At 36.2% G+C, this 27,954-nt stretch overlaps 4 protein-coding genes and 1 pseudogene across 5 annotated transcripts; 2 read left to right on the top strand and 3 right to left on the bottom strand.

Moving 5' to 3' along the window:
* Positions 1–63: 63 nt before the first annotated feature.
* On the bottom strand, positions 64–6,157 carry LOC114540644 (ATPase family protein 2 homolog). Its single transcript, XM_028560766.1, has 14 exons — positions 5,862–6,157; positions 5,115–5,227; positions 4,928–4,970; positions 4,702–4,739; positions 4,356–4,435; positions 4,150–4,208; positions 3,447–4,070; positions 3,187–3,316; positions 2,773–2,953; positions 2,292–2,482; positions 1,934–2,159; positions 1,687–1,770; positions 1,424–1,603; positions 64–1,247 (listed from the first exon to the last, which is right to left on the bottom strand). The coding sequence occupies exons 1-14, from the start codon at positions 6,061–6,063 to the stop codon at positions 696–698; spliced, it is 2,703 nt and encodes a 900-aa protein (XP_028416567.1). The 5' UTR covers positions 6,064–6,157; the 3' UTR covers positions 64–695.
* A 126-nt stretch (positions 6,158–6,283) lies between these two features.
* Positions 6,284–15,101, top strand: LOC114540622 (annotated as a pseudogene).
* Positions 15,102–15,465: 364 nt separating this feature from the next.
* On the bottom strand, positions 15,466–17,182 carry LOC114540620 (40S ribosomal protein S3a-like). The gene is made up of 6 exons (XM_028560743.1): positions 17,079–17,182; positions 16,819–16,922; positions 16,293–16,480; positions 15,980–16,188; positions 15,775–15,884; positions 15,466–15,636 (listed from the first exon to the last, which is right to left on the bottom strand). The coding sequence occupies exons 1-6, from the start codon at positions 17,135–17,137 to the stop codon at positions 15,521–15,523; spliced, it is 786 nt and encodes a 261-aa protein (XP_028416544.1). The 5' UTR covers positions 17,138–17,182; the 3' UTR covers positions 15,466–15,520.
* Positions 17,183–17,497: 315 nt separating this feature from the next.
* On the top strand, positions 17,498–20,331 carry LOC114540643 (ribosomal RNA-processing protein 8-like). Its single transcript, XM_028560765.1, has 5 exons — positions 17,498–18,149; positions 18,505–18,634; positions 18,818–18,924; positions 19,074–19,170; positions 19,685–20,331. Exons 1-5 carry the CDS (start codon positions 17,569–17,571, stop codon positions 19,796–19,798), a joined length of 1,029 nt encoding a protein of 342 aa, XP_028416566.1. The 5' UTR covers positions 17,498–17,568; the 3' UTR covers positions 19,799–20,331.
* Positions 20,236–22,611, bottom strand: LOC114540642. 2 transcript variants are annotated; one of them, XM_028560764.1, is made up of 2 exons: positions 22,452–22,611; positions 20,236–21,969 (listed from the first exon to the last, which is right to left on the bottom strand). In XM_028560764.1, the coding sequence occupies exons 1-2, from the start codon at positions 22,452–22,454 to the stop codon at positions 20,377–20,379; spliced, it is 1,596 nt and encodes a 531-aa protein (XP_028416565.1). In that variant the 5' UTR covers positions 22,455–22,611; the 3' UTR covers positions 20,236–20,376. The 2 variants fall into 2 exon arrangements, with proteins under 2 accessions (XP_028416565.1, XP_028416564.1); XM_028560763.1 differs by lacking the exon at positions 22,452–22,611 and adding an exon at positions 22,258–22,441.
* Positions 22,612–27,954: the final 5,343 nt, after the last annotated feature.

The raw sequence follows: 27,954 nt of genomic DNA, 5'->3' as shown, positions 1-27,954 counted from the left end.
ATAACCTCAAGCGAATTTGATTCCAAGTGTGAAGGAATGTTTCGTTTATTTATTTATGGTATGTTTAATTCCTTCTCAAATTGGCTGCAATATTTTCACTATTCTTAAAATTATTTTCATCAATCAATGGACGGGAACTTGGAGATGTCTGTTGGTTCAGTCACGGGCTCATTTCAAAGAGTCACCACTGAGGCACTGACCATTACTTTACTCTTTAGCCTAAATCTTCTTGTTTCTAATATCTGCGTTTGGCAAAATGATCCAAACATATCTCAATCGGGCTTGCTAATGAACGAATTGAGGTCGTTTTTCTCGTAATTTGCCAAATTTTGAATTCATGCCAATGATGCCATGAATGAGTGAGTCATTCCGTTTGTGAGTCACAAAAATATCGTTGTTTATAAATCGCGTGGTGTTTGTTTGTATACTCGGTTTTCGTCATTCATCGTTAATAAAACACAGACAGACACAATAACCGTACAATTAAGTGATGATTTGCAGGATTTTTCATTTATGTTCACAGTTCAGTTCACTGGCTGCTGCCACTAGCTCATGCAGTGAAAACTGCTAAAAAACGCTCACGTTGTTCCAACTAAAGAATGTTGTGCTGCACCTCATAAGTCATAACGGCCATAATTATGAAAAACATTGTCTTTTTATTTCACACGAATGACGATGTACGATTGCATTTTTCACTATAAACTATGTATTCCGCAATGTTCCTGGAATTTTTTATAATACTGAACAAGATCTGAAGATATTCTTGGTTTGACGGTTTGCAAAGCTTGAAGGAAATGTTCATGTTTAACATTCATTGCATTAATGTCATCTTGCAGAGCAGCTAATGCCGCCTCACGACATATCGCTGTTATTTCAGCCCCAGAATACCCCTCCGTCTGAGCAATAATGTCATCGATATTCACCGCTGGATCGAGTGGTGTATCTCGTAAATGAATATTAAATATCTCCTTTCTTGTTTCGTGATCTGGTAACGGGATATATATAATACGATCAATGCGACCTGGTCGCATTAAAGCTTTATCAATGACATCAGGTCTGTTTGTAGCTGCAACTAACGTTACATCATTCAGCGTTTCGACACCATCAAGTTCTGTTAGAAGTTGTGTTAAAACACGTTCAGATACATTAGATACATCAGCATCACCGCCTCCACGTTGGCTTGCTACGGCATCAATCTCGTCAAAAAACACAACACACGGAGCGGCTGTGCGTGCTTTATGAAACACCTGAAAAATATTGAATTTTATTAGAAATGTTTTTCTACGATGGTGTACCGATTTAGTTAACACCTAATCTCTTAGGCTTAGGCTTGAAGGAGGATGATTTTATTTAATTATATAGTAAATGCACCCAAATATTCTCCTGCTAAGAATTAATTTCATTAATATGCTGCATAATATACCTGTCGTATTGCCTTCTCTGATTCTCCAACCCACTTACTAAATATCTCGGGACCTTTCACCGCAATAAAATTTAATCCACTTTCGGTTGCTAATGCTTTAGCAATAAGAGTCTTACTGCAGCCTGGTGGGCCATACATGAGAATACCTTTCGGCGGATCGATATTCATACGAGTGAATGCCTAGGAGAAGACGATCAGGTATATAAAATCAGTCTTAGAAGACAAGTGATGAAAATTATCTCTAGCTGTTGTAATGCACACACCTCGGGATGTTTGAGGGGCCATTCGATTGCTTGTTTCAACTTCTGTTTTACTGTTGCGTTCCCTCCGATGTCATTCCAATACACCTAAACATGCAAAGTAATAAACATTTTGTTTTCGGCAAATGACAGTCCGTGAAAGATAAGCCACAGCATGGAAGAGACTACACTCGACATGCAAGGACGTTAGATTTAGTTGCATGGGTATTGATAATCTTGAGTGCTGGTAAACTCACATTTCAGGATTTACCTTAGGCACATCAATAGCAACTTCTCTCAAACCACTAGGTCGCACATGTTGGAAGGCTTCTTTGCAGTCATCAATTAAAATGACAAACTGTTTGTTTTGTTCAGACTCGTCATAACTCCTTGGTAGAGAGACATCCGGAAGATTTCTTTTCAATGCAAGAATGCTTGCTTCCTTGACAACCGCCATAAGATCCGCTCCAACATACCCATGTGCGTTATCAGCGAACCTGAAGATAAAGAAGAGTAATTCTTCCAAACATAACAGCTTGAGTTGTCGGGATGCATGAGTAAAAAGCCGAATACGTTTCTTTCAATGGTGGCCATCATCATCCAAGCAAAGCTCTAATGTATTCACTCACATTATAATTTCATCATTTGACAAACAATGTGGTATTTTCTTCAACAGTTTGGAAAGAATGTCGGCTCTTTCACTTGCTTTTGGGATCCCAAATTCTATTTCTTTCTCAAATCTTCCAGGACGACGCAAAGCAGAGTCTAGGGAATCCGGACGATTGCTCGCAGCCAAAACAAATACACTTGACGCTGATGGCTACATATGCAATCAATATAAAAACATCAAAAATGAAATAATTAATTAAGACGCTATCCTCAGTTAACATTTCGGTGACGAAAATAATTTCGAAAACAATAATTTGGGACTGTTATATATATCAAGACGTAATACCTTTGTCGGCCTATTTTTACAAAAGTATCTCTTAGGTCATAAAGGCACGGGAGTGTGAAATAACCAGGCGTGGGACTGGTCCTACATGAAGCCACTACCAATCATGAAAGGAAATATGAATTGTATATTATACCATAACCACAACTAAAACTCACTTTAGTTAAGCCATCCATCAAAGTAAGTAAGGTAGCAACTATTCTCTTTTCAAACTCATTCTGAAGTTTGTCACGTTTTGGACACAGAGCATCAAGTTCATCAATGAATATAATTGATGGAGCGTTGCGCTCGGCATCAAGAAAAATATTTCGTAACTTTGCTTCACTTTCACCATAATACCTGTCACGAAAAAAAGACGTACAACTGTATAAATACTAGACCACAAAAATGTGTGTTGCGATTTAATAGCGGGACTTTCTCTACAGACCGTTGCAATTAATTAATTCTTCAGACTTCAGTTGTGTTACATTCTGTCATATTTATGCATGGTCCTTTTTAGAATATCGGTAGTATTGGTAATAGAGTACCTGTCCAATACTCTTTGCTGTACACAACATTTTTGCCCAACTTACCGACTGAGAATGTCTGGCCCGTTAATCGTAATACAGTGTACACCCGACTCGCTCATGACCGTCCTTGCTAGAAGTGATTTCCCTGTACCTGATTGACCAAAGAGCAGGGCACCACGTGGAGGAGTTAAGCCTACAAATATGTGGACAGTATGATGCACAAATCTTATCAGACCTTACTTCAACAGTGTATATTAAAATTAGTTGGCAAAATGAAACAAGATATGTAGCTACTTTTAATACTTTCACTATACTAGACTCACCATACGATTGAAACACGTGAGGCGACTTGATTGATAACTCTACCATTTCTTTTAACGTTCGTATTTGCTTATCAAGTCCTCCTACCGAGTCATACGTCAGTTTCTCTTTAATAACTCGTTCAGGCTTGTCCTTCCCGTCCGCTGATTGGGTAATAATGACTTTAGTAGCTGCAGCGGTGATGTAATATGCCACTGTTTCAGATGGACAATAAGAACAAGATATGTCGTAGGAATTGTTCGATGATTCTTGATTTGCCTTAACAGGCGTTGATGTTAACATGACATCAGAACAATTCTGATTATCAGCGGTATCTTGACGGATAGACTCATCACAACTAAAACTGTAGTAGGTAGACATACTGTCATCGTCAATATTTGAAACTTCAGTTTTGTTGCTCACAAATGAATAACTCGTGTCACAAGAATTATCGATACATTTTGAAATATTTCCGTTGCTATTGCTTATATTTAGAGTTGCCAAATCCTTAGCAAGAAATTCATCAAGATTCTCAATTGATTGTTCATATGTCCCAAGATCCCCTTCAACCGAAGTCACATAAAACTGCTTCATTTGGCCATAATGTGGAATATCAATTACTTCACCAGGATAAACAAACGCGTTTTCTAGAAAAGTAAAGATCGGTTCCCTAATTTCTTTAATAACGTAATACAAAACACGAAAAACACACAAAAACAGACTAACCTAAATAGAACGAAGAGTATTGCAAAAATTGTGGCGATATCTCAAATTCTGATGGGTCACTACAAAAAGCAAAAATCATTGTGAATAATGTCGATTGATGACGAAATTTTCGATTAAATTGTATGGTTGAATATTTGATGAAATAGGGCGTCCATCGTTCTACAATTTTGTGCACATTCAACTCCAATAAAAATAGTTAAAATTACCAAGAAGCAAGTAGAAGTTTATTTGCATGGAATGATATACCAAGCATACCATGAAGAACCACCATATCATCGTCTGTCACCTGAAGTATAAACGATCAAAAAAACTCATTTGCCAGTGGAAAACCCGATAAGGTGTTCATCAGGGTATTCATGTAATAAAGGTGTCACTTGTGTTATTTGGTCATTAAACTTTATTCATAAAATGCATTCGGCGACTGTTCTTCGGGATAACCTTCAAAGTTCACCAAGAGAGTCTTGCCGCATTTTGCGAAATTTTACGTTTTTGCGTCAGTTTCCGGGTTAAACCGTTTCTAGCGTCATTTAATGTCATTTTGGTCTCAATCACCTTGAAATTGGTTGATACTGATTCGTGAATGCCAACGCCTAGATTATTGAAAACATAACTTTTAGCATTTGTACGTCGTTCTCAGTCCTTCACAATTAGGTAATTAATTCAATCAGTACTAATTCTGATCTATAGCTATGCCTATGAGGGGCAAGATTCGGTTTTAAGTATCAACGAGTTTAATTATCACCTAATCAGTAATATGCATAAAAAATTACACACTTACGGTCTAATTGTATTTGTGACGACGGCCATATTTTTCTGACAATCTAACATAAAAGAACAACAGTAAATTTTGCATTCAAAAAAACACTTTGCCTTTTTTTCATTCTTTGTATTAATCAACTTGAAAATCTCCTGTAAATCTCCTGTAAAAATTCACTATTTGCATTTAAGTTTTAGGAGGAACTTACATGTTTGTTGTTTAGATGTACAGAAACCAAAGACCCTAAATGTAAGCCCAGAGCTTTTATCGTAGATGTATTGAGTATGACAAAGTTTCGTCTTTCATTTAGTATTTTTTCATCTGGAACAGTAAAAAAATGGATTTTTGTGTTATTTGAGGTATTGCTCACTTTGCTGACAGCTAGTCCACATGAATATAAAACTATTTCACATGTAAACTAATACACTCATTTACTCTTCCTGAGAATTCCAGTTTGACCTACATATTCAAGATTCAGGTAAAGGTTTCTCCTTACCATACTGATTAAGCTACTTGATTAAGGACAAAGCTTAATGAACTGATCATGCATGGAGACATCAACTCTATCAGTGTCTCTTTTGTGCCTTCATCCTCAAAAGGGTCTGACCCTTTTTGACTCACAGATACTCCGTAGGAGTAAAACTTGTTTATGTGGTTATCTACTAGCCAACAATTAATCGGCTATCCATGCATTCGTGAGTTGTCTCATTGAGACCTTTGATTAATCCTCCCCAGGCCAATGTTTCAATCTGGACCCATTCAATGTGATATCAACATGACTAATGACATTGCATGCCCAGGGGCCACCTATATGGTAGGGCTCACTTAGAACCTAGGTGCCTCTGGTTGACACTGAGCAAATAGGTATTCAAATCTTAAGCCTGTGGACTGTTTTAAATAGGCTTTTATAGTCTTTCACTTCTGGTTCCTAGCAAGCAGTAATTAATCAACATACTTTTCATGGATGCTGTTTTCAATATTTTTCCATAGAGAAGCCCTTTACTTATAAAACCAGACTGGAACTTGCTAGACAATTCAGTATTTCCATATTTCTCTCCTGGAATACACATGTTTTCATGTTGATTAAATAATTTCCTGGGAAAGAATCTTTTACATTTGCTGCATTTGATCCAGTCATCCTGCTTTTTACCAGACATCTTTAGGAATGTGTAAGATGAAAGATGGAAGAAAATATGAACATAAATTCAGAATAATAAAAGTAAAACAATAGAAGAAGATAAAAAATTAAAATGTAAGTAGAAATGATCAATTTAAAATTTGAAATAAAAGAAAGGAAAAAAGAGGAAATAAGAAGGGAATAAATAGACGGAAAGAAATGGAATTTCCTTCGAAGAAAAACCGCTGCTGCATGGACTGCTGATGCGTCACTAGACAACTCCGGTTTAACCCGACCACAATCTTCGCAATCTTCTCGTACAATCTTCGCCATTCTTCGGTCACCTTGAGAATTACGCGCCATCTTTGTTCTCCAGTCAAAAGCAGTTGAAGGCACGTGAAGAAGTTCAGAAAAGACAAAAAAATGCCGTCAGAGGAAGATATTTCAAGTGAAAGCAGTGCTGAGTCAAGTGATGAACAGGTAAGGTACAGGCCTATGTTTCTAGTTGATAGAAAGTGTAGGAGGAAATTTTTTCGTTACAACGCGGATAGCAAATGGCGACATACAAAATGTACGCGATACGCGCCAAATATAAACAAGGATCAGTTTACTTTCCTAAACTTCAAATTTCATGAGAAGCATCGCCAAAACTGCTAAGAACATGATTTTTTTGCATAGTTTTGGTTTAAATAACGGTAGTTTCATGATATTCAGTGATATATTTTTAAACGGATAAAGGTTGGCTGAGGGGCTGATTACCTTGGGTCTTTAATATGTTAAACTTCAGCTCTGCGGTTGAGAATTCCTGTAAGTGAACGTCCATAAGAAAGTTGTTAACATGGCCAGGGAAACAAGAATTAAAGAATTATACATTTATACTGCTTGCTTTCTGCATTTTGGCACAATTATAACCTTACTCTTCCAATGCTATGTTTACTGCCTATAAAGTTTACCCAGAAGCAAATAAGTAAACCAAGCTTATTGAATTTTTTCACAATTTAGTCAGTGGAGAAGAATGACGAAGCATATGAGGAGAAGAAACCGGGTACATCAAAAACTGGCAGAAAAGCACAGATAGCACCAGAAGCATCAAAAGGTTATGAGGAAAAAATTGTAAGTCTTCAAAATGTACAGCAACATGCATCCAGGGTTTAATGGGCAGATCATCTGCATGTGGTGTGAGCTGACTCAACTTGGTGATTTTTCTGATGTATGAATTGATTTTGAAAATTTAGGAAAAAGATCGTGCGACAAGGTTCAACTTTCTTCTAGCCAAGACGGAGATTTTTTCTCATTTTATGAATCCCACAAGTGGAAAAAAACCAAAAAGTCCTTTAAAGATGAAAGCACCAGATTTTCCATCTCCTGGCAAAAAGACATCTGATGCTGGAGAGTGAGTCAATTATTGAACATCTAGCATCATTTGATATTATTACATAAGTCTATGTAGTCTGCTAATGCCCTCTAAAGGCCAGTCGGTTACTAGCCTCCAGACCAGGTAGTTACCAGCTCCCTGACCAGGCGTTACTAGCAACCTAATCAGGTAGTTACTAGCCCCCTGACTAGGCAGTCTCTAGACCCCTGATCAGGTAGTTATTAGCCCCCTGATCAGATAGTTGCTTGCTTCCTTACCAGGAATTACTAGCACCCTAATCAGGTAGTTACTAGCCCCCTGACAAGACATTAACAGCACCCTAATGAGGTAGTTACTAGCCCCTTGATGAAGGGCTAGTAGCTACCTAATCAAGCAGCTAGTCATCAAGGAAACTGGCTGACCATTGTTCAAACATGTTGTAGTCATCGCCACCGTCATACTGAACAAGAAGAGGATGCTGAATTACTGGAGCAATCTAAGCATCAAAAAGCCATTGTCCACTTTGAACAATCACCTTCATGTAAGTAATATATTCATTCTTATGGTGGGAACAGACAACCATGGCATGCAGTGCCGAGGGAGGTATATGTCCCTATTAGTTTACAGCTTAGTATATCAGCTACGCAAAAACTGTCTTCTCCGAGTTTATTGTTTCTTCATTATCTATGGTTTTTTGCTTGTTGATGCTTTCATATAAATTTGCAACATTTTCAGTTATTAAGAATGGTGAGATGAGAGATTATCAGATCCGTGGCTTAAATTGGATGATATCATTGTTTGAAAATGGCATTAATGGAATTCTTGCTGATGAAATGGTACTAAAATAAAATTAACATGATATGTTTTGCTATATATGGTTTGCTATAGTTCTAAATGAAATAAACCATGATTTCATTAGGAATGATCATCATCCTTTTTCATTGATAATTCCTCCGACCCTGCATAGCAAAATAGGTATTGTTTTGCCAAACACCTCCCACTAATAAATTATTTCATTTGCTATAGGGTTTGGGAAAGACTCTTCAGACCATTCTTTGCTTGGATACTTGAAAGTATTTCGTGATGCTGCAGGTCCCCATTTGGTTATCGTCCCAAAGTCAACATTGGCCAATTGGATGTCAGAATCAAGCGATGGTGTCCAGCAATTAATGCAGTCTGTCTCATTGGATCACGTGATGAAAGGGTAAGAAATCTTACTACCCTGGTTCCCCCAAAAGAAATTGATTTAATTCTACAGGAGGGCAGAGTTTGGTAGCCTTATCAAGTCCAGTTGTGAACCTGATATATTGTGTAAGTCCAATAACACAATATTAGGAGACAGAGACGAAGCGTATCTATATCCTGCCCCTGGCTTTAGGATCGAGGGTGTTTTTTAACCAGTTAAAAGCTTATCGTGCATGTTGATGTTTGTTTCAGGTTTGCGTTCATCAGAGATGTTATGTTACCTGGGGAGTGGGTATATGTGTGACCTCAATATGAGATGTGTATCAGAGAGAAAAGTGTTTTTAAGAAATTCTCCGGAGATATGTGGTCATTGATGAGGCCACAGAATAAAAAATGAGAAATCAAAGGTGCTGTAGAGAATCAGTTATTTGTATACCGGTACTCTATGCTTGCGGTGACTGACTATGTTGTAATCTATAATTCATAATTTAACTTCCCAGACTTTTGTAAACAAATTGTTTTAACAAAACAAACTTCTATGTTTATTAGTTATCTGAGATGGTGAGAGAAATCAGATCACAGAATAGATTATTATTGACTGGAACGCCATTACAGAACAATCTTCATGAACTTTGGGCATTGTTAAACTTTTTACTTCCGGATGTATTCAGTTCAGCAGAGGTATAGGATACTAACTTGTGTTGTTCTCCTCATTACTTGTGGGTTGTTTAATTCTTATTTTTTTCTGTATCAGTACCTTTGTTTTGTCACTTGCGTTATTCGTATTTTAATAACATTGTTTTCAAACACAATCATCTTATTAGGATTTCGATGCGTGGTTCAATTCCAATAATCTTGTTGAAGAGAGCAACTGTTGACAGACTTCATTCGGTGCGTAAGAGTTTAAAAACATTCTTTCATTGAAATTCCATCCAGTTGCCTAGATACTTTGTAACATTCTGCCTTTTATATGAAAAATATTAAATGCTTTGTAGAAATATTAACTGATATTTAAAAGGTAAATGTTTAGGTGAAAGGATGTTATAACTAGTTGCGTACACCAACTGATTAAGGATAAACGTTTAGGTTCTGAGACCGTTCTTGTTACGACGTCTTAAAGCTGATGTGGAGAAAGGACTTCTGCCAAAGAAAGAGACGAAGATTTACGTTGGACTCACGAAAATGCAGAGATCTTGGTGAGACATCATTGTTGTTGCCCTACTTGTGCATTAGGGTCTAGTTTTTCCATTTTCCGGTTCATGGCTAATACACCATCAGGCCGCATAGTGTTTATATTATTGACCTGGGGCCGGTTGTGCATGCCAAAGTTGTAGATGGCGCTACCCACCGGATAATGTTTTTCAAACGCTCCAAAATTGCTCGTTGTCTGAAAAAACCTAAATTAAATCTTATAGTATTCTTACATTAGGGGTTCTCTTTCATAACTGTTGTAGCTCCAAATCTGTGATTTCATTGCTTTTCAAACATGCTTAAAACGGTGAGAAAATTCACTCCAATCATTACGTGTATATCTGCTTTGGGTTTCCAGGTATACGAATATCTTAATGAAAGACATTGACATCGTGAACGGTGCTGGAAAGACTGACAAGATGCGGTTACTGAATATTTTGATGCAGCTAAGAAAATGTTGTAATCATCCGTATCTCTTTGATGGTGCAGAACCAGGTATTGCGTTACGTGAATGAAAAACAACTTCGACAACAAAGTTTGCATAAATCCTTCATATATATACGCCTTATAAACTAAGTATTCATTACGCCTGCTGCCTCAACAAAACGTATGATTTCATGCATTAGCTTTAACAATACGAGAACCGTTCCTAGTAGTAGCTATGTAGTAGCTATTTACGTAGGAAAAAAATGCTCTTAAATCTATAAAAATAGTCGCCATTATGATCAGGATTGAAGACGTTCCCCCAAAGTGGCCATTGCCAGTAATTTCCAGTTGAAAAATTATTTTTACTAAATTACTTTAACAAGTCCAGCAAAAGCTATTCATAATTTAAAGAAACTTTTGTGTTGATTTATTTAGGCATTTAAACGGATATTTTCGTGCAAAATTATAAAATGTATGCTTGGTTTCCAGGATTGCGTATTATAACTTTCAGTCGCTCAGAAAGTGTAATTTCAGTTCATGCAGCTGATTGTATTAATATTGTAATTTGTAGGTCCACCATACACTACAGATCAGCATTTAGTGGACAACTCTGGTAAACTTCGTGTTCTTGATAAACTGTTGCCTAAACTGCAAGAGCAAGGCTCCCGTGTGCTGATATTTAGCCAAATGACCAGAGTATTGGACATTTTAGAAGATTATTGTTTGTGGAAACAATATCACTACTGCCGTCTGGATGGTCAAACACCACACGAGGAAAGACAAGAGTCCATAAATGATTACAATATGCCTAATAGTGAGAAGTTTATTTTTATGTTAAGTACCCGAGCTGGTGGACTGGGTATTAATCTAGCGACAGCTGATATTGTTATACTGTTCGATAGTGATTGGAATCCACAAGTTGACCTGCAAGCTATGGTACGTGCTGTATGTAATACTAGTGGTCAGAAATACCTTTTTTGTCTTCTCCTATGGGATCAATTTGTCGTCGTTGATTCAAGAGGAGCAAAATCTGTGCATTTACGTAACACTATGCATTACATGTAATTTTTCTTACCATACAGGATCGTGCCCATCGTATTGGTCAAAAGAAACAAGTTCAGATCTTTCGCTTTATCACAGAGAGTACCGTTGAAGAGCGTATCGTTGAAAGAGCAGAAATGAAGTTACGCCTTGATAATGTTGTTATTCAACAAGGTATGAATAATGCCATAGATTATCCGGGGTGCCACTGCCTATGTCGTTTTAATATCAGATTAACGTTAATTGTACTTACGAACTCTTAATGTGAATGTATACTATTGAAAACACCACAATTGAAGCAGCCTTTTGAAACGCACCAACAAACCCTCTATCTAGACGAATATTGCGTTCCAATAACGTCTCTATACTGTTCACTGATATACAAAACAGCGTTGTGCATGAATATATGCTGATGTGCTTTATTTTAGGGCGTTTGGTGGATCCTAATTTAAAAGTTGGTAAACAAGAAATGTTGAGCATGATTCGACATGGTGCGGACGAGGTTTTCGCTTCGAAAGATTGCGAAATAACTGATGAGGATATTGACGTGATCCTAAAGAGAGGTGCTGTCAAGGTGAGTAGATGAATTGCCTTTGCTGTTCTGTACTGTTACCTGCATGGTCACTAAATTAAAGAAACCGTACTTTCATTATAAAAAGTTACCTAGTAATTTCTTTCTGCCCCACATACATTGTATGTTGATGAAGCAAATTGACCCTTTCGTTGGTGGATTCATTTGATTTTATATAAATTTTAACATTCATTTTACAGACTGCTGAATTAGAGGAAAAAATGAAACAGTTTGGTGAAAGTACAGCAAAGAAACTCACTTTTGACTCTGTTCCGGTCGAAAGTATATTTCATTTTGAAGGAGAGAATTATAAAGAAAAACAAAAGGTATTTGCTGTGAAGTACAATTTATCTGCAGTTAAACTTGTGCTTTTCCTCAAACCTTTTCATTTATTTTAGTTTCCTGGCGTATCCCACTGGATTGAACCACCAAAACGGGAGCGCAAAGCCAACTATGCAGTCGATGCCTACTTTAGGGAGGCTCTTCGTATTACAGAGCCTAAAGCTCCCAAGGTATTTATCTTGGTTTTAAGTAGCGACCTTAAAATCTAGTTGTGAAATAAATGTTAATGTTGATTCAGAAAAGAAAAGACAATAAATTACAGTCTAGAGTACTGAAAGGTACACAACACCAAGTTCTTTAAACTTTATAACTACAATTTCCAGGCTCCTCGTCCACCGAAACAGCCCAACGTACAGGATTATCAGTTCTTCCCACCACGACTTTTCGAGTTATTGGACATGGAAATCTACGCTTTCAGAAAAAACATTGGGTACAAGGTACGCGTGTGAGAATCGAAGCATATTGTTTACCTCGGTGTAACATAATGGAGAAACATAACATTTTCCAGTAAAGTGAACATCAATCAGGTTGATAACGAATGTAGTTGTGGACTACCTCTAAGTTAATTATTCAAAAGGTCCGGTTAAATCTGAGTTACCGTTGCAACGGTTTTGTGACTGAAAGGTTTGTTGATTATCAGATTAAGTAAAAAAGTTGATCGAAGAGTCGAATCAAAAATAATTACTGCTTGTTACTCTGAAGGTACCACGTGACCCTGAAGATCCAAATGGTGCTCAGAATCAGAAGGAAGCTCAGAGAATGATCGATGAAGCTGAACCACTAACGGAAGAGGAGATTGCAGAAAAAGAAAAATTACTGGAAGAGGTCAGTAAAGAATCTCTCATGTTTTGTCTTTACCCTCTTAGAAAATATAGTTACTAATCAATAGATAGCAAACTCTAATCCTGAAGCTCAACTATTTCAATTTATTTTATTATATATATTGTATATTATTATGCCACACGCAGGGTTTCACGAATTGGTCAAAGCGAGACTTCAATCAATATATCAAGGCATGTGAGAAATATGGTCGAGATGATATCGATAATATTGCACATGATATTGAAGGGAAAACACCTGAGGAGGTACGTGATCTTATACACTGTCTGCAGTCCAACATTTTGTACTTCCAACAACACTCTTAAGAAACTGAAGCATCTAGTTTTTCTACAATCTGACATGTTTTGGGCAAAAAGTACGATATGTTATGACCACACCCTTTAGCTAATGTACTACCCTCACTCTAGATTTTCATATCTTTTTGTTTGACTGTATATTATGAATTAACTATGAAATCATTAATAATATCCAGGTGCGTGCCTATTATGAAGTGTTCTGGGAGCGAAAGGAAGAACTACAGGATTTGGAGAAGATAATGGCCCAGATTGAAAGGGGGGAGGCAAAAATACAAAGAAGAATTAGTATTAAGAAAGCACTTGATGCAAAGGTTAGAAAATCGTGTGTTTTGAATAAAGGCAGTGGCAATTTGGCGTATTTTGATGACGTGCTTGTGAATAATGTAGTAGCGAGAAGTAACAGATATTTCAATAAATTTTGCTCGTCGATTATTGCACTAAGAATACAAGTTCTAAAAAATGTTTTCAATGTTTACAGATGGCAAGATATCGTTCACCGTTCCATCAATTGAGAATAGCATACGGTACAAATAAAGGAAAGAATTATACTGAAGAGGAAGACAGATTCTTGGTGAGTGTTACCACAAATTTAGGAATATTAGAACTTTCACAGGAACCTGAGCGCAGATTTTAGACGCATTTTTCAAGTTCACCATGATGACGATGAGAGAGTCTAGGTGGGACGTGGTTTAGCTCGAGAAGAGAATACGAGAGAATTTCTTTCAAAAAAATTCTAAATGTATGCTATCGGAAAAAATAAATGCGAATAGACGTCGTAAAATAATTACATAACGGAAAGTTTCAAGAGGAGTTTAAAAAATTCTAGAAAACAATAATTTAACAAGATCCCCGTACAATGATCAGCTCATTTTCTACTTTAACGTTTCATACTTAGATTTGTATGCTTCATAAACTTGGCTTGGAAAAAGAAAATTCATACGATGAACTACGTATTGCGTGTAGAAGTGCTCCGCAATTTAGATTTGACTGGTTTTTAAAATCAAGAACCGCACAGGTGAGGAGATATCAGTTTGTTGCCCTGCTTTCTAGCATCAGAATACATTTTAAAATATGTTTGTCTAAAGTAATTGGGTGTTAGTAAACTAATGTTAGACCATAAAATCAGTGGACCCAGCAACCTTAACAAGTTAAATCGTTTCGTATTAAAACCTGCTTTCTGCTTTCTATTGTATTAAGGAACTTCAGCGAAGGTGCAATACGTTGATTACTTTGATTGAACGAGAAATGTTAGAGATTGAAGAAAAAGAGAAGAAAGAACGAAAACGTGGTCAGAAACCTGGAAATACCAAGGTAATTCATGCAAACAGCTTTATGTTTTTGCGATAATACAACATCTAAACCACATTAGGTTTTTAGGGACCAAGCATCTCATGATTCTTTTTGTACCTCTTTTTTTACGTAGTAAGTTTCTTTTTTACAGACTCCCCAACAAAAGCGAAAAGCTGATGGCACACCAGATGGGCGAGGACGAAAGAAAAAGAAACAATAAAATGGTTCTAGTAAAAACTTTCAAAGGGTCGTTCATGTTAATAAGGATCGTTAAATGTTAATAATTACGTGTACATACATTAGCTGAAATCGTTTTAGGGAGATTCACGCTTTACAGAATTTTACACTTGATTTGTACCTATATTGAATGGAAATATTTCAGAGACATGTGGTACACAGTATAAGTTTTATTGAAGAAACAGTACAGCAACAGGTTCAGTATTACCAGAATTAATAGTCGTGCTCTTTAATGATCTATTTACCTGCGCATAGGCTCGGCGCAATTAGGAATTTTAACTGACCACAAATATAATTTTTTGTGTTAAAATGCTTACAATTATACCTTCTGTTTAGCCTTTTTTCCCCTTGTGGAAAATTACCCTGTTTTGTTGGCAACAAAATGGAAACTTGGAAATCCTTCATTATTCGTTTGTGGTTTGGTACAATGCATTGTACCAAACCACATGTAAATTGTGGTATTATCCCAAGACAACCCAACCAAGGATATCATTATTATTAATGAAACTTATTTTGAGTGTTAAGAATGATCACATGGGTGCAATGAGAATTTTTGACAGGAAAAGGACTGTAGGAGCATAGATGATGATCTCATATCAAAGTTCTTAAATCTTTCAGGAGAAAAACATGGAACTAAAATGGGAAAGCTAAATCTACACCCAGACCAGATAAAAACAAACACAGATTTATTATGGTATTTTTAATTCATAAACTGACAGTTTTATTACACTGATTCTAACACAGGAGGTTCAAACGAATCACGTTCAATTTTTGCTCCAGTTTCATCAGTGGTCACTGTCGTACTTCCACTTTCACCATGCATCTCCATCAACTTTCCAACTAAATGATGAAAAGAAAAATCCAAAGATATTTTAAAGACATGTTAAAGCAGCAAGGTGGATAGAGTGAGAATGAGATTCCATAAAGCAATGTGATTAATAATGTATTATGATTACTGTATGCTAGAAGGTTGCCTACCATCGAATTTTGGTTTCTTCAGGACTTTTACTTTGCGTATAAAAACATCATGAAGTGGGTATATAGATTGGCAAGCCTTTTCAATATCGCGTCCAATGCTGTCTGGAATTCTACACGAAAAAGATATAAATTTATGATGAATTGCAAACCTTACTATTTTACTTTTATATATTTCTTTGCAATAAAAAGTTCAAAGACCACTTACAGCTTGTTGACGACTTCCTTCAAATCATTTGTTCCCACTTCTTGTGTCATAATTTCAACCATTTTCTTTCTGATCAATTTGATCTGAGAATGCTTGGCATAAGATGTTTTCTTAATTTGGTTTGACCTTCTCTTAGTAAAACCAATACAGAACAACCTCAAGAGGTAACCATCTGTAGTTTTGACATCAACATTACCCTCAATTAATGTCTAGAAAATAAAGAAAATCTTTACTCATATGAGATTAAAATTGAAGTAGAACTATTTTGTGAAACAACAAACAACAAAAAATTGTTAACTTTGATTGTACAAACCTGCCATTTTTTGACTAATGATCTCAACTTATCAGTGGTCATATCCAAGCCATGAAAATTTGTCAAACATTGCTTTCCTTGCACATCCTCAACCATCAACTTAAATTTACGATAAGTCACCTCATCATCTTGGAGATCAGCAAGCGATACCTCAAATACACGTCCTTTCAGAGCATCAGATGCAATCTCTAGTAGGAAATATAAAAACCCCTTGTTACTTGCTATGATTTGATAGAGGTAACAGAGCTATATAACAGATAAGTATCAAGTTTTTAAAGGGGACTGGTTGTAGGCACTTTATAATAATCTATAATCCAAAAGTTTAGAAAATTATTAGAAAATTCATTGGATACCATTCCTTGATACCAGTCCTAGTTGGTTAGAATGTTTCTACTGTGCAAGCCTTAAGTTGCATTTACTAGTTAATTCTGAAAAAATTAATATGTTTTCAACAAGTATTTTAGCTCTTTTACTTTAGTGTAAACATTTCCACAATAAATTTCTATATTATCTGTTATAAACTAACTTGTTCCAGTTGTTCTATTAACAACAGTCTTTCCTATTTGTCTCTTAAGAAACATAGACGGTGCTTTCACATCATACCAATCTTTGCGGGTGAAAGGATCAACACTACAAGTTAAAAAAAGGAATAATCATAATTCTGGAGAATGTTACTGAAATAATCCAACCCATCTAAGCAACATCAAAGCTTCTCTAAGGCCACTCCGCCTGCTAGCGAAAAGATGGACATTAAAGTCAAAAGTCCTAATCTTATTTTTATCTTACATTTTCTTTTTCTGACCCTTTTTGCCTTTCGTTAGGCGCTTATTTTTGCCAACAACCATGTTGGATTTTGATGAAATAACAGAAGAGAAAGCAAGCCTCGTTCTCGTTCCCTTTACAGTATTAACCGCTGCCACAAGAAAAACGCATGTTCAAATATGCCAGTGAGCTCTATATATACTATGGAGTCAGCTTCTCATAACTTTTCTATTTTACTCTCCCTCTCAGTTTAGATACCCAACACCCACATAGGTGGGGAAAGCATCGCACGCCTTGACCATGTCAGGTTATTTCTAACTTTTAAATATTGATTTGATATTATAATTATGATAAATCGATGAACTTTACTTTTTAATTTATATTCACCATTTACTGGTACAAGTGCCTACTACTGCCCAGGCTTCTGCGGGTTGAAAGTCAATATGGCGGCTAGTTAGTGTTCGAAATCACTGTTTTGTTTTGTTTTTAAATAATATACCTAAATTCATTTTGAATGGAAGACGAAAATTCAAAACGGAAAAGAAGGAGACGGAAGAAGAAAAAATCAAAATCACTCTTCGTAAAAACTTTAGGATTTGAGTCTAAAAACAAGGATAACAGTGTATCTCTATTGAAAAAGAACAATGTGACAAATTGTATAAAACCATTTATTGCTGGGACTCGTGCGAGTTCCTCACGTCAAAATATTAAAGACTCGAACCCAAAAGGAAACACGAGTAAAAAAAGGAAAGTGAAGTCTAAAAATGGTGTCTTTATAAACGATCTAGGGACGTCAAGTTTGAATCAAGAGGCTGTTGATGCAAAATTGAATACGTCTGTAGAAACATTTCCAGATAAAATGAGTAATACTCCAACCAAAAGAGTAAGCTTCAAAGAAAAACTACAGAAAAAACTAGAGTCTGGCAGATTCAGATGGATAAATGAAAAATTATATACCACAAATAGTTTATCTGCATTTAAAATGTTTAAATCAGAACCAGAATTATTTGATGTGTATCATGATGGATTTTCAAGTCAGATTCAGAAGTGGCCAGTTAATCCAGTTGACACAATGATAGATTGGATAAAGGAAAGGTAAGATCAAATCTCATCATTACTGCAACCTGTTTGCATGCATTTTTGACTTTATCACAGATGATGTGCTCTTTGGAATTTATTGACGATAACAATAACTACAATCTAACAACTTTGCCAATTAGGCTTAAAACTCGCTATCATTGAAATATTCTGGGTCCAGTAGAGCTTTGAATCCATAATAATTTGATACCTTAAGTCAAATTTTGCCTGGTACTATTTATGGTAAGCTGAATCTCACTCCTATTGTCCTTAAGATCATTGTTAGTATAAATCATGTTATTTTAATATAACTGATTTGGGAGTCACTGTATATACCAACATGTAATGACATACCATTCATATTTGCTTTTAGATCACCTCAATTAATTATTGCAGACATGGGTTGTGGTGAAGCTAAAATATCACAAAGTGTTCCAAATAAAGTGTTTTCCTTTGATTTTGTTGCAGTTAATAGTTTTGTAACTGAGTGTGACATGGCTAAGGTATACTTCATAGAATGTATTAGCCATCATGTCTATCATATTAATAACTATTACATGTAGTTTTACATTCCCAATCAGCGCTGGTGCCAAACTGTGTCAATTTAGGACAAATGTTTTCAAAATCATGCTACTAAAGAATTTGATGATTATTACTGTATGTTTCAATATTCTTGGTTACTATAGGTTCCTTTGGCAGATGGGAGTGTTGATGTTGTTATTTTCTGTTTATCATTAATGGGGACTAACCTTAATGAGTTTTTGAAAGAAGCTCACAGAATTCTGAAATCAAAGTGAGTGTACTAGAAGTTCATCCCATTTTCATAAAGAGTGTTTAGTAAAACATTTACATATCAACCTCTATGCTTGGCTACTTAATTGTCACCTTAGTTTCATGTGTATCACTTAATTTAGATGACTTAATAGTTTGATTTATTTACAGTGGCATTTTAAAGATCGCTGAAGTTGTAAGCAGATTTGAAAGCTTGGGCAGTTTTGAAACAACAGTTTCTTGTCTTGGATTTAAACTCTTTACAAAGGTGAGAGAGGTCCAAATGCATCACATTGATGCTTCTGCTGTATCTTGTTGTGAGGAGAATGCTCATAGACTAATCAATTCTATGATTCTCAGGGGCTCCTACATTAGTTATAAAACCGCTTTCAATGTAGGTTTACAAAGTATGTAGAAAGAAATCCATAGATTGTGCACATGCTGTTGTACCTCACTAACAATACAAGATGCTTTACTATAATGGTTGAAAATATGATTTCTATATATGGGGATGAATTCAAACAAAGGACACGTCATGATGAAGTGTATGAACACGTGATGATGAAGCTATACTCATGAATCTGTCGGATGCTTCATAAATTTCCATGAAGGGCGACAAAATCTTAGAACAATAAGTTGCTTATCCTTTAAGTTCAAAGAAAAATACTTACAAACCGGTCAGGAAATAAGACGAAAAAACTTTCCTTTCAAAATGCAAAGAAATGGTAAATTGTAAATGATTAGTCGACTAAACGGTAAATATTTATTATAATTTCTTTCAGGATACAACAAACAAGATGTTTGTACAGTTTCAATTCAAGAAATTGTCCAAGAAACCTGATAAAACAAAGACTGTGACAGTCTCCCTTAAACCATGCTTGTACAAAAGACGGTAATCGAGTCATTTTCCATTACTCTTCGCCAGTGCAAGCCTTTCAGAATTTGTTCAGTCGTGTGCAGTCGTCGTGTGCTACTAGTGGCGGAATTTCAATTCAGTCCAGGAGTAAATCTTCCCGAATTTTCAGAATTTGTTAGCCTTCTCAAAGCCAAGGTCGGACCATGCATTGAAAGCGCATTTTGTTGTTTTTTGGCATTGGAAGAATATTTTGTCACCAGTTTTCCTACATGAATACTTTTTCACAAATACGAGAACGCGAAGGAAATTTTAGCCTTAACTAAGGGAGCATGGCAACAGAGCGGCATTTAATATAACACTTGCATGGTGCCTGTCAAGCGAGAAAATGTTTACAATTTGAAGCCTTTAGATCCTCGAAAATGGAGAAATTTCCGCCACTGTGTGAAACGAGTTTGAAAAACGAAGCAAAAGCCCTTTTCACACTGTTTTATTGTATTTAAAGATTGAGCATATTATACATACTCAACATGTAAGGTTGAAATACATCAATTTTTCTAATAAAAATAGTGTCAAGCAGAACTTAATTACTACAGTCTTGTGTTAAACTATATAATCTGTTCATGCGGTAGTGTCCATTTTTGAAACCAATAACTTGTTGTATTCAAGAACACTTTTCACAGACTCGAAGTTTACAGACGAGCCCGCAAACCATGTACGTCTGCTGCCTTGCATTTTGAAGATGTCCCATAGTACACCATTTGCCATGTCATTCGGTGAAAACTTGGGAAAATATTCCCAACTCTCTTGTCGTACTATCTGGATGTTCGAAGACCCTGTTGTTGTGAGGTTTCTTCTCAGTATCGTTGTAAGGCAGTTATTACAAGGTTTTCCTTTTCCGTATTGATAAGCAACTCCAGTTCGAATGAATCGGTGATCAGGGCCGCCAGGCAAGGATCCGTTTTTATAAGCTTCTCCGTAATAATTGCTGAGTGTGCCGTAAGAATCACGTTGAGCCCATAACGAATGTTCGCGTTTGTTTTCCACATTATCAAGCCAATAGTCGATCGGTGATTCACCTCGGGTTCCGTAGGTTGAAGAGAAAAGAGTTGTACTAAACCAAACTGGTTTAAGTTTTGAGAATATATTCCATTCTTTACGGCAAGTATGCAGCCGTCTACGAGTTGAGTACACACTTGGTGTCCAGATAAGAAAATCAAAATATGACCCTCTCCTATAATATCTCCATCCGTAACGAAACTTTCTTACAACGTAGACGCAATTGGTCCGTCTTATAACTTTTACGACATTCACATTAGTAACAACTTTAATATTTTCCCGTTCCACTATCGTCTTCCACAAATTTTGAAACCCGCCGCGAATCATATTTAAACCGTGCGATACTCCGATAAACTTACCGGCCAATTCTTTAACATACACTGGCGTGTTCCACATGAGACCGTACAGTGCAGATATTTCATCAATATGTCCGTACCCTTGAACTGTATGCGATGCAATGAAGATTGGCTTTAAGACTAGAAGATTATTTTGCTTTAGAAATTCTTCAAAAGTGCATCTAAGTTTTTTCATTGTTTCTGATCCAGGTTGCCGCATCAAGTCTCCTTCATACTTACCAAACAGTTGTCGATGCAATGCGCAGTATTGAACCATGGCTTTTAACAATTCAGCAATGGCTACGTTTGGGTTGTTCGTATTCAAAATTTTCATAATTTCAAGTATTACATAGTTTGAGTATTGAGATGGATTTGAAACATGATCTTGCCAAATATTAGCTGAAGGTATGTCTACAGGATCCCAGAGTCCATATTCTTTGGCCAGAGCAATTACGTTCTCTTCATAATCTGGAGTTGTATAACATGTTCCCATTTCATGTACGGTGTTGCGATACTCAACTGTGAGAGATTTCCCCCCAATTCTACCTGACTTTTCGTAGACAACGATATCTTTAAATCCCCTTTTCTTCAATAAATATGCCATATGGATGCCTGCAGGGCCACCCCCGACGATTGCAATTTTGTCCTGAACACTCCTTGGAGAGGGAATCGTGGGAAATGGAAAACCTTTGGCTGGTGGATTTGAATTAACAATTTTGACAATTTCATTGAAAGCATCCAAAGGGTTGAGACCATAAGATTGTTGTATTAAGATTGTTGAACATAGCATGAAAGTTAACAGAATTGTCCGAGAAAACATCTAACAAAAGAAAATTAGATTTTTCTTGTCAAACTGAATGGTAGGTGTTTATTGATAGTGAAACGATAGAAATTTTCAATGTTTCCGCGCGAATGAAAAGGCTTAGATGGAAGAGCCTTAATAAAATACGTGCTGAGAAAGCGACCTCACTAACGACCTGAATAAGCCGAAATTTTTGCCCAGCTTTTTAAAAACCCGAGCAACGACAAATGCGGTTGGGCGTTGACAGCAGAATAAGTGGTACAAGCTCAATTTATATAGTACAATCGGATCATCCGTCGAACTTACATGAAGAAAAGTTAGTTGGTCTGATGATCCGAGCGGATATAAACAAACAATGAGGCGGATCATCCATTAAGACGATAGATATATATTTTCTTTGTGATCGCTAGTATCAGTACAGCATCAGAAAAACACTAAAAGAGACTGATCGGGTACATACAGAACAATACATCTACGAACTACACAAATCAATAACTCACCATCAATGACTTTTTATTTCAGCAACAGCTTGAAAATCAAATGACTTGCCACTATTGAACACTTTGTGCTTGTAATGTCTTATTTATAATCCTCGTTTAAACTTTGAAGGTTGCGTAGGAGTGGATGCTAATGATGCTTCATCTTGACAAGTTAAACATCCCGTGACATTTTACATGTGTTTTAATCAGAGCGTTTCAACAACTGATATAAAAGAAAAACATTTGCGAACTGTAAAGGACAACATAATTAATTTAGTCATAAAATTTCAAATACGGTTAGGCCCTCTTTCAGATTTTATCAATTATCCACGCGAGTGAGCCAAAAAACCCTATAATTCTTATTCACTGATATGCAAATGTCTGCGAACTTATGTATTGTCTGCGAACTGACCAAATCAGACAGTTCCTTTAGTGGCCTTGTGCCAGTAGTACGGAGTTGGCCACAGTTTTATTATTCTCGCACGATCAGAATGCATTTTAACTTCAAGACTGCCAAGAACGACCAGCAAAAGTCACAGTTTAGATTAATTAATTATATTCACTCCTTTTAATTAGGACACTAGTTTTTGTCAAATTTTACAATACAGAAACTATTACAAATTTGCATATGAATTTGATTTACCCTATCAAAAAGGGGGCGAACACAACACAGAGACAAAGGTTTTTATCGCTTCCCTGCATTGTATTGTATTCCTATTGAAAACTTATTGATACAGAGACAGGGTGCATGAAAAAATCCCTAGGCCTTGGTCTTGGGCTTGACGCTTTCAAAGTGATCCATCCTGTTCTGAAAACACAAGTTCAGTTTCTTTGAATTTCAAATGAAATGAAATGGTGCAGTCGAGTACATGGTGACAAAACAGAACGAATTGAATCTGTGATTGAATAGAATTGAGATCAGCAGTCCATCAATCACCGCATCAGTAATTTTACATGTTTTTATGTTTTTAATGTGTTTAAAAGCTATTTAAAATTCCTTGAGAATTAAAACATTTTATGCTCTAAAAGTGAATTCGTGTTAACCTCCCTTTGCAATATACCGCGGAGTGATTACGATTTCAGTCTTTTAGTTAACCGCATCAGTTTTGCCACTTTGGTCTCAGGGAACACTGATATATTTACAACTGACTTATATTTGACTTCCTAGGCGTTGTATCTTTCCTACTACATATATCCTGTGAAGGTCGAATTTAGTGTATAAGTTTCCTTCCTATAATCCTTCAATGTTAGTTTTTCGTTGACTTATTTTTTCTTCTCTAATGCCGTATTGTTAACTAATTTCTGTAATTTGTATTTCTCAAATATCAAACAATTGAAAAAAGTTATATTAAAAACTCCTAAATGCGACACTGACTACCAGCACTGAAAATATTTACACAGTGTATGACGCTTGACAAATCCTATTAACTATATTGACTCAAATAATATGTCATTACGTAAAAATAACGTGCATGGATAGAGTTGTGGCACATGAAATTTTTTATTTTCTTCTTCTACGCCATTTCACATGTCGGGTATAAAAAATTGTGAATACCCATACTCTGACATTTTGGACATGTTTTTAGCGAAAAATATTCCCGCAAATGCTAAAAGGATTGGCGAAGATTTTACTAAATAAGACTCATATCTCATATATAAAGTTGAACATAAGCCACAACACTTGCCTCACTGAGACAAGCCTCCTCGGAAACGACTTGACAAGTGACTTCTCGTTTTTAAATTTATCCGGCAAAGCTGTTCACATGCAGGTATCCGTTCAGCTATCGTTTTTAAATTCTTCCACTCTGCACGGGGAGCGTTTTCATATATTCTTCCGTTTCCAGTGGGCGAAAACGCCGGATACGTGTGGACGGTACGCGTAACCGTAAGAATATTCTTGCGTTTCGGCAAAGTCTTCCGGCATCGTGTGGACGTGGCTTTAGATTGTCATGGGCGATTTCAATGCTTTTCGGGGAATTTTCGAAGCACCCTGTCCATTGAAAGTTGAGACTAGGAGAATTTGACTAATTTATTCCAGCGTCAATGTCTGTACCTCATCAGAGGCACATATGCTTTGCATTCCTTTTTTTCATGATTAAAGGGAACGACCAGCTATATAGCTTGATACTAAGCTCGACTTTCAGCACGGTCTAGCTGTTTAAATACAGTTTAAATTTTGGAAGAGCAATGAGCGATTAAAGATTCGTCATTCGTCGTATTTGTACTCATAAAACAAACCAATTTTTTTAATGTAATCATATTTTTCGCCCAGCAAGGTATTTGTATCTTTATTTTTACATGCATGTATAGCATGTATAGCATGTATAGCATGTCTTACTAAGTTGCACAGTTAACAGATTTCCCTGTCAGGGCCTATGTATCAAGGGTCTGATCACAGTTAATAGAATATACATGGTTTGGAGACCACATAAAACTACAATACAACTCATTAACTATGTTGAGGTACATTTATGCGAAAAATTGTTCCTTTCTCATCACATGTTTATTGTATTTTGCACAGATAAACTAATAGCAATCTCATGCATAATTAACATATTTTTCAAGTCAAGGTTGATGAGCTTAGCAAGACGAATGCCATTGGTAAATTTGGCTAAAATACAATAGACACGTGACGAGAAAGAAACCATTTTTTGCATAAACGTGGACAATAGAATAGTAATGAGTTGTATTGTACTTTTATTTAATCTCCAAACCATGTATATATTCTATTAACTGTGGTCTGACACACCCTAACAGTCTCTACTCTTGGAACATCCATTCTGAGCGATCTTTTCTATTTCAGCGTTGTACCATCTTTGGGGTGCTTTTCAATTATGAATATTCGTTGTTACGTAGACTCATACTCGCAGGCTACAACTTAATTACTACAGTCCTGTGTTAAACTATATCATCTGTTCATGCGGTAGTGTCCATTTTTGAAACCAATAACTTGTTGTATTCAAGAACACTTTTCACAGACTCGAAGTTTACAGACGAGCCCGCAAACCATGTACGTCTGCTGCCTTGCATTTTGAAGATGTCCCATAGTACACCATTTGCCATGTCCTTCGGTGAAAACCTGGGAAAATATTCCCAGCTCTCTTACCGTATTATCTGGATGTTCGAAGACCCTGTTGTTGTGAGGTTTCTTCTCAGTATCTTTGTAAGGTGGTTACTACAAGGTTTTCTTGCAATGCAGATTGTCTTTAAGACTAGAAGGTTATTTTGCTTTAGAAATTCTTCAAAAGTGCATCTAAGTTTTTTCATTGTTTCTGATCCAGGTCGCCGCATCAAGTCTCCTTCATACTTACCAAACAGTTGTCGATGCAATGCGCAGTATTGAACCATGGCTTTTGAACAATTCAGCAATGGCTACGTACGTTTCTTTTGTTCGTATTCAAAATTTCCATAATTTCAAGTATTACATAGTTTGAGTATTGAGATGGATTTGAAACATGATCTTGCCAAATATTAGCTGAGGGTACGTGTACAGGATCCCAGAGTCCATATTCTTTGGCCAGAGCAATTACGTTCTCTTCATAATCTGGAATAAAGATATCGTTGTCTACGAAAAGTCAGGTAGAATTAGGGGGAAATCTCTCACAGTTGAGTATCGCAGGACCCTTCATGAAATGGGAACATGTTATAGATCTCCAATTAAACCCCCTTTTCTTCAATAAATATGCCATATGGATGCCTGCAGGGCCTCCTCCGACGATTGCAATTTTGTCCTGAACACTCCGTGGAGAGAGAATCGTGGGAAATGGAAAACCTTTGGGTGGTGGATTTGAATTAACAATTTTGACAATTTCATTGTAAGCAACCGAAGGGTCGAAACCATAAGATTGTTGTATTAAGCATGAAAGTTAACAGAATTGTCCGAGAAAATATCTAACAAAAGAAAATTAGATGATTTTTCTTGTCAAATTGAATGGTATAGAAGTTTATTGTTAATGAACGATAGAAATTTTCAATGTTTCCGCACTTTTCAAAAGGCTTAGGTGGAAAGAGCCTTAATAAAATACGTGCTGAGAAAGCTACCTCACTAACGATCTGGATATATGGCGAGGTTTTTCAATTCTTGCCCACTTTTTTAAACCTAAGCAACGGCAAGTCGGGACCTGTCGGTATAAGTGGAACAAACTCGATTTATATGCTACATCATCCGAACTTAGGTGAAGAGATTTCAAGAAGAGGTATGTTGACGATCCGAAAGGGTATTCAGTATGACTCTATCTCAAAACTTTCCAGCAGCAGCTTGAAAATAAATGACTTGCCACTATTGAACACTTTATGCTTGCAATATCTCATTTATAATCCTCGTTTGAAGGTTGCGTAGGAGTTGATGTTGATGATGCTTCATCTTGACAAGTTAAACATCCTGTGACATTTTACATGTGTTTTAATCAGAGCGTTTTAACAAGTAATATGAAAGAAAAACATTTTAGGTTAAAAAGACAAAATAATTTAGTTCTAAAATTTCAAATACGGTTATAAATTTCATTAATTACCGACGCGAGTGAGCCAAAAAAACCCGGCTAATACTTATTCATATGCAAATTTTCTGCGAACGTATGCATAACTGACCAAATCAGACAATTCCTTTAGTGGCCTTGTGCCAATAGCACGGAGTTGGCCACAGTTTTATTATTCTCGCACGACCAGGATGCATTTTAGACGACCACGACCAGGATGCAGATCTTTGCCAAGACTGCCAAGAACGACCAGCAAAAGTCACGGTTTAGATTAATTAATCATTCCCTTTACTTTAAGGAAACTAACTTTTGTCAAATTTTACAGTAATTATGTTACAAATTTTCATATGAGTTTGATTCATTCTAGCAAAAAGGGGGCGATCACAACACTGAAACAAGTTTTTATCGCTTCCCTAGTAACGCACAACTGTCAAATTACTACACAATGGAGTGCACGGAGTCGGAGACAAAACAGAACGAATTGAATAGAATTGAAATTTTTTGTTAACTTGAAACGACAAATTGCACATTTTTTCTCCTCTAATGTCGTATTTTTAACTATTTTTAGTAATATGTATTTATGAAAGAATTAAAAAAAATGATATTAAAATTCCTTACCAATACGATTACACTGAAAATATTTACACAAAGTATGACGTTTGACCACTCCTTCTATTAACTATTGACGCGGCACAAATAATTTGTCATTACGAAGATTTAACAGAGACGTCTGCGATATGGTCTACGTAGGAATAACGTAGATGGGGTCGTGAGCACATAAGATTTTTTATGTTCTACGCCATTTCAGACGTCGTGTATAAAAAATTGTGAATAACCATACTCCGACATTTTGGACATGTTCTTAGCGAAAAATACTTCCCAAATGCTAAAAGGATTGGCGAAGATTTCACTCACCGTGAAAATAACCTAAATAAGACTCATTTGACGCTAATATAGCAATATAAAGTTGAGCATAAGCCACAAGACTTGAAACAAGCCTCATTAATATGGAAACGATTTGATACGTGATGTTATCGTTTTCAAATTTA

The sequence above is a fragment of the Dendronephthya gigantea genome, unplaced genomic scaffold, assembly GCF_004324835.1.
Source record: "Dendronephthya gigantea isolate DGI-Jeju-01 unplaced genomic scaffold, DenGig_1.0 000243F, whole genome shotgun sequence".
Taxonomy (NCBI): domain Eukaryota; kingdom Metazoa; phylum Cnidaria; class Anthozoa; order Malacalcyonacea; family Nephtheidae; genus Dendronephthya; species Dendronephthya gigantea.
The sequence above is the reverse complement of the archived record's forward strand: the minus strand, read 5'-3'. Positions and strand labels throughout refer to the sequence as shown.

What these genes read in the sequence shown, in the direction of transcription:
- LOC114540644 (XM_028560766.1), bottom strand. Translation starts at nt 6,063, where the DNA reads ATGTCTGGTAAAAAGCAGGATGACTGGATCAAATGCAGCAAATGTAAA. An exon ending in GAAAACAGCATCCATGAAAA is followed by an intron (nt 5,228 to 5,861) that starts GTATGTTGATTA and finishes TTACTGTTCCAG; the next exon opens with ATGAAAAAATACTAAATGAA. An exon ending in TTGCTATTGATGTGCCTAAG is followed by an intron (nt 1,771 to 1,933) that starts GTAAATCCTGAA and finishes TTGCATGTTTAG; the next exon opens with GTGTATTGGAATGACATCGG.
- LOC114540620 (XM_028560743.1), bottom strand. Translation starts at nt 17,137, where the DNA reads ATGGTTGTTGGCAAAAATAAGCGCCTAACGAAAGGCAAAAAGGGTCAG. An exon ending in TAATAGAACAACTGGAACAA is followed by an intron (nt 16,481 to 16,818) that starts GTTAGTTTATAA and finishes ATTTCCTACTAG; the next exon opens with AGATTGCATCTGATGCTCTG. An exon ending in AAGGAAGTCGTCAACAAGCT is followed by an intron (nt 15,885 to 15,979) that starts GTAAGTGGTCTT and finishes TTTTTCGTGTAG; the next exon opens with AATTCCAGACAGCATTGGAC.
- LOC114540643 (XM_028560765.1), top strand. Translation starts at nt 17,569, where the DNA reads ATGGAAGACGAAAATTCAAAACGGAAAAGAAGGAGACGGAAGAAGAAA. An exon ending in CTGAGTGTGACATGGCTAAG is followed by an intron (nt 18,635 to 18,817) that starts GTATACTTCATA and finishes TGGTTACTATAG; the next exon opens with GTTCCTTTGGCAGATGGGAG. An exon ending in CACAGAATTCTGAAATCAAA is followed by an intron (nt 18,925 to 19,073) that starts GTGAGTGTACTA and finishes ATTTATTTACAG; the next exon opens with TGGCATTTTAAAGATCGCTG.
- LOC114540642 (XM_028560763.1), bottom strand. Translation starts at nt 22,320, where the DNA reads ATGATCCGCCTCATTGTTTGTTTATATCCGCTCGGATCATCAGACCAA. An exon ending in ACCAACTAACTTTTCTTCAT is followed by an intron (nt 21,970 to 22,257) that starts GTAAGTTCGACG and finishes TTCTTTTGTTAG; the next exon opens with ATGTTTTCTCGGACAATTCT.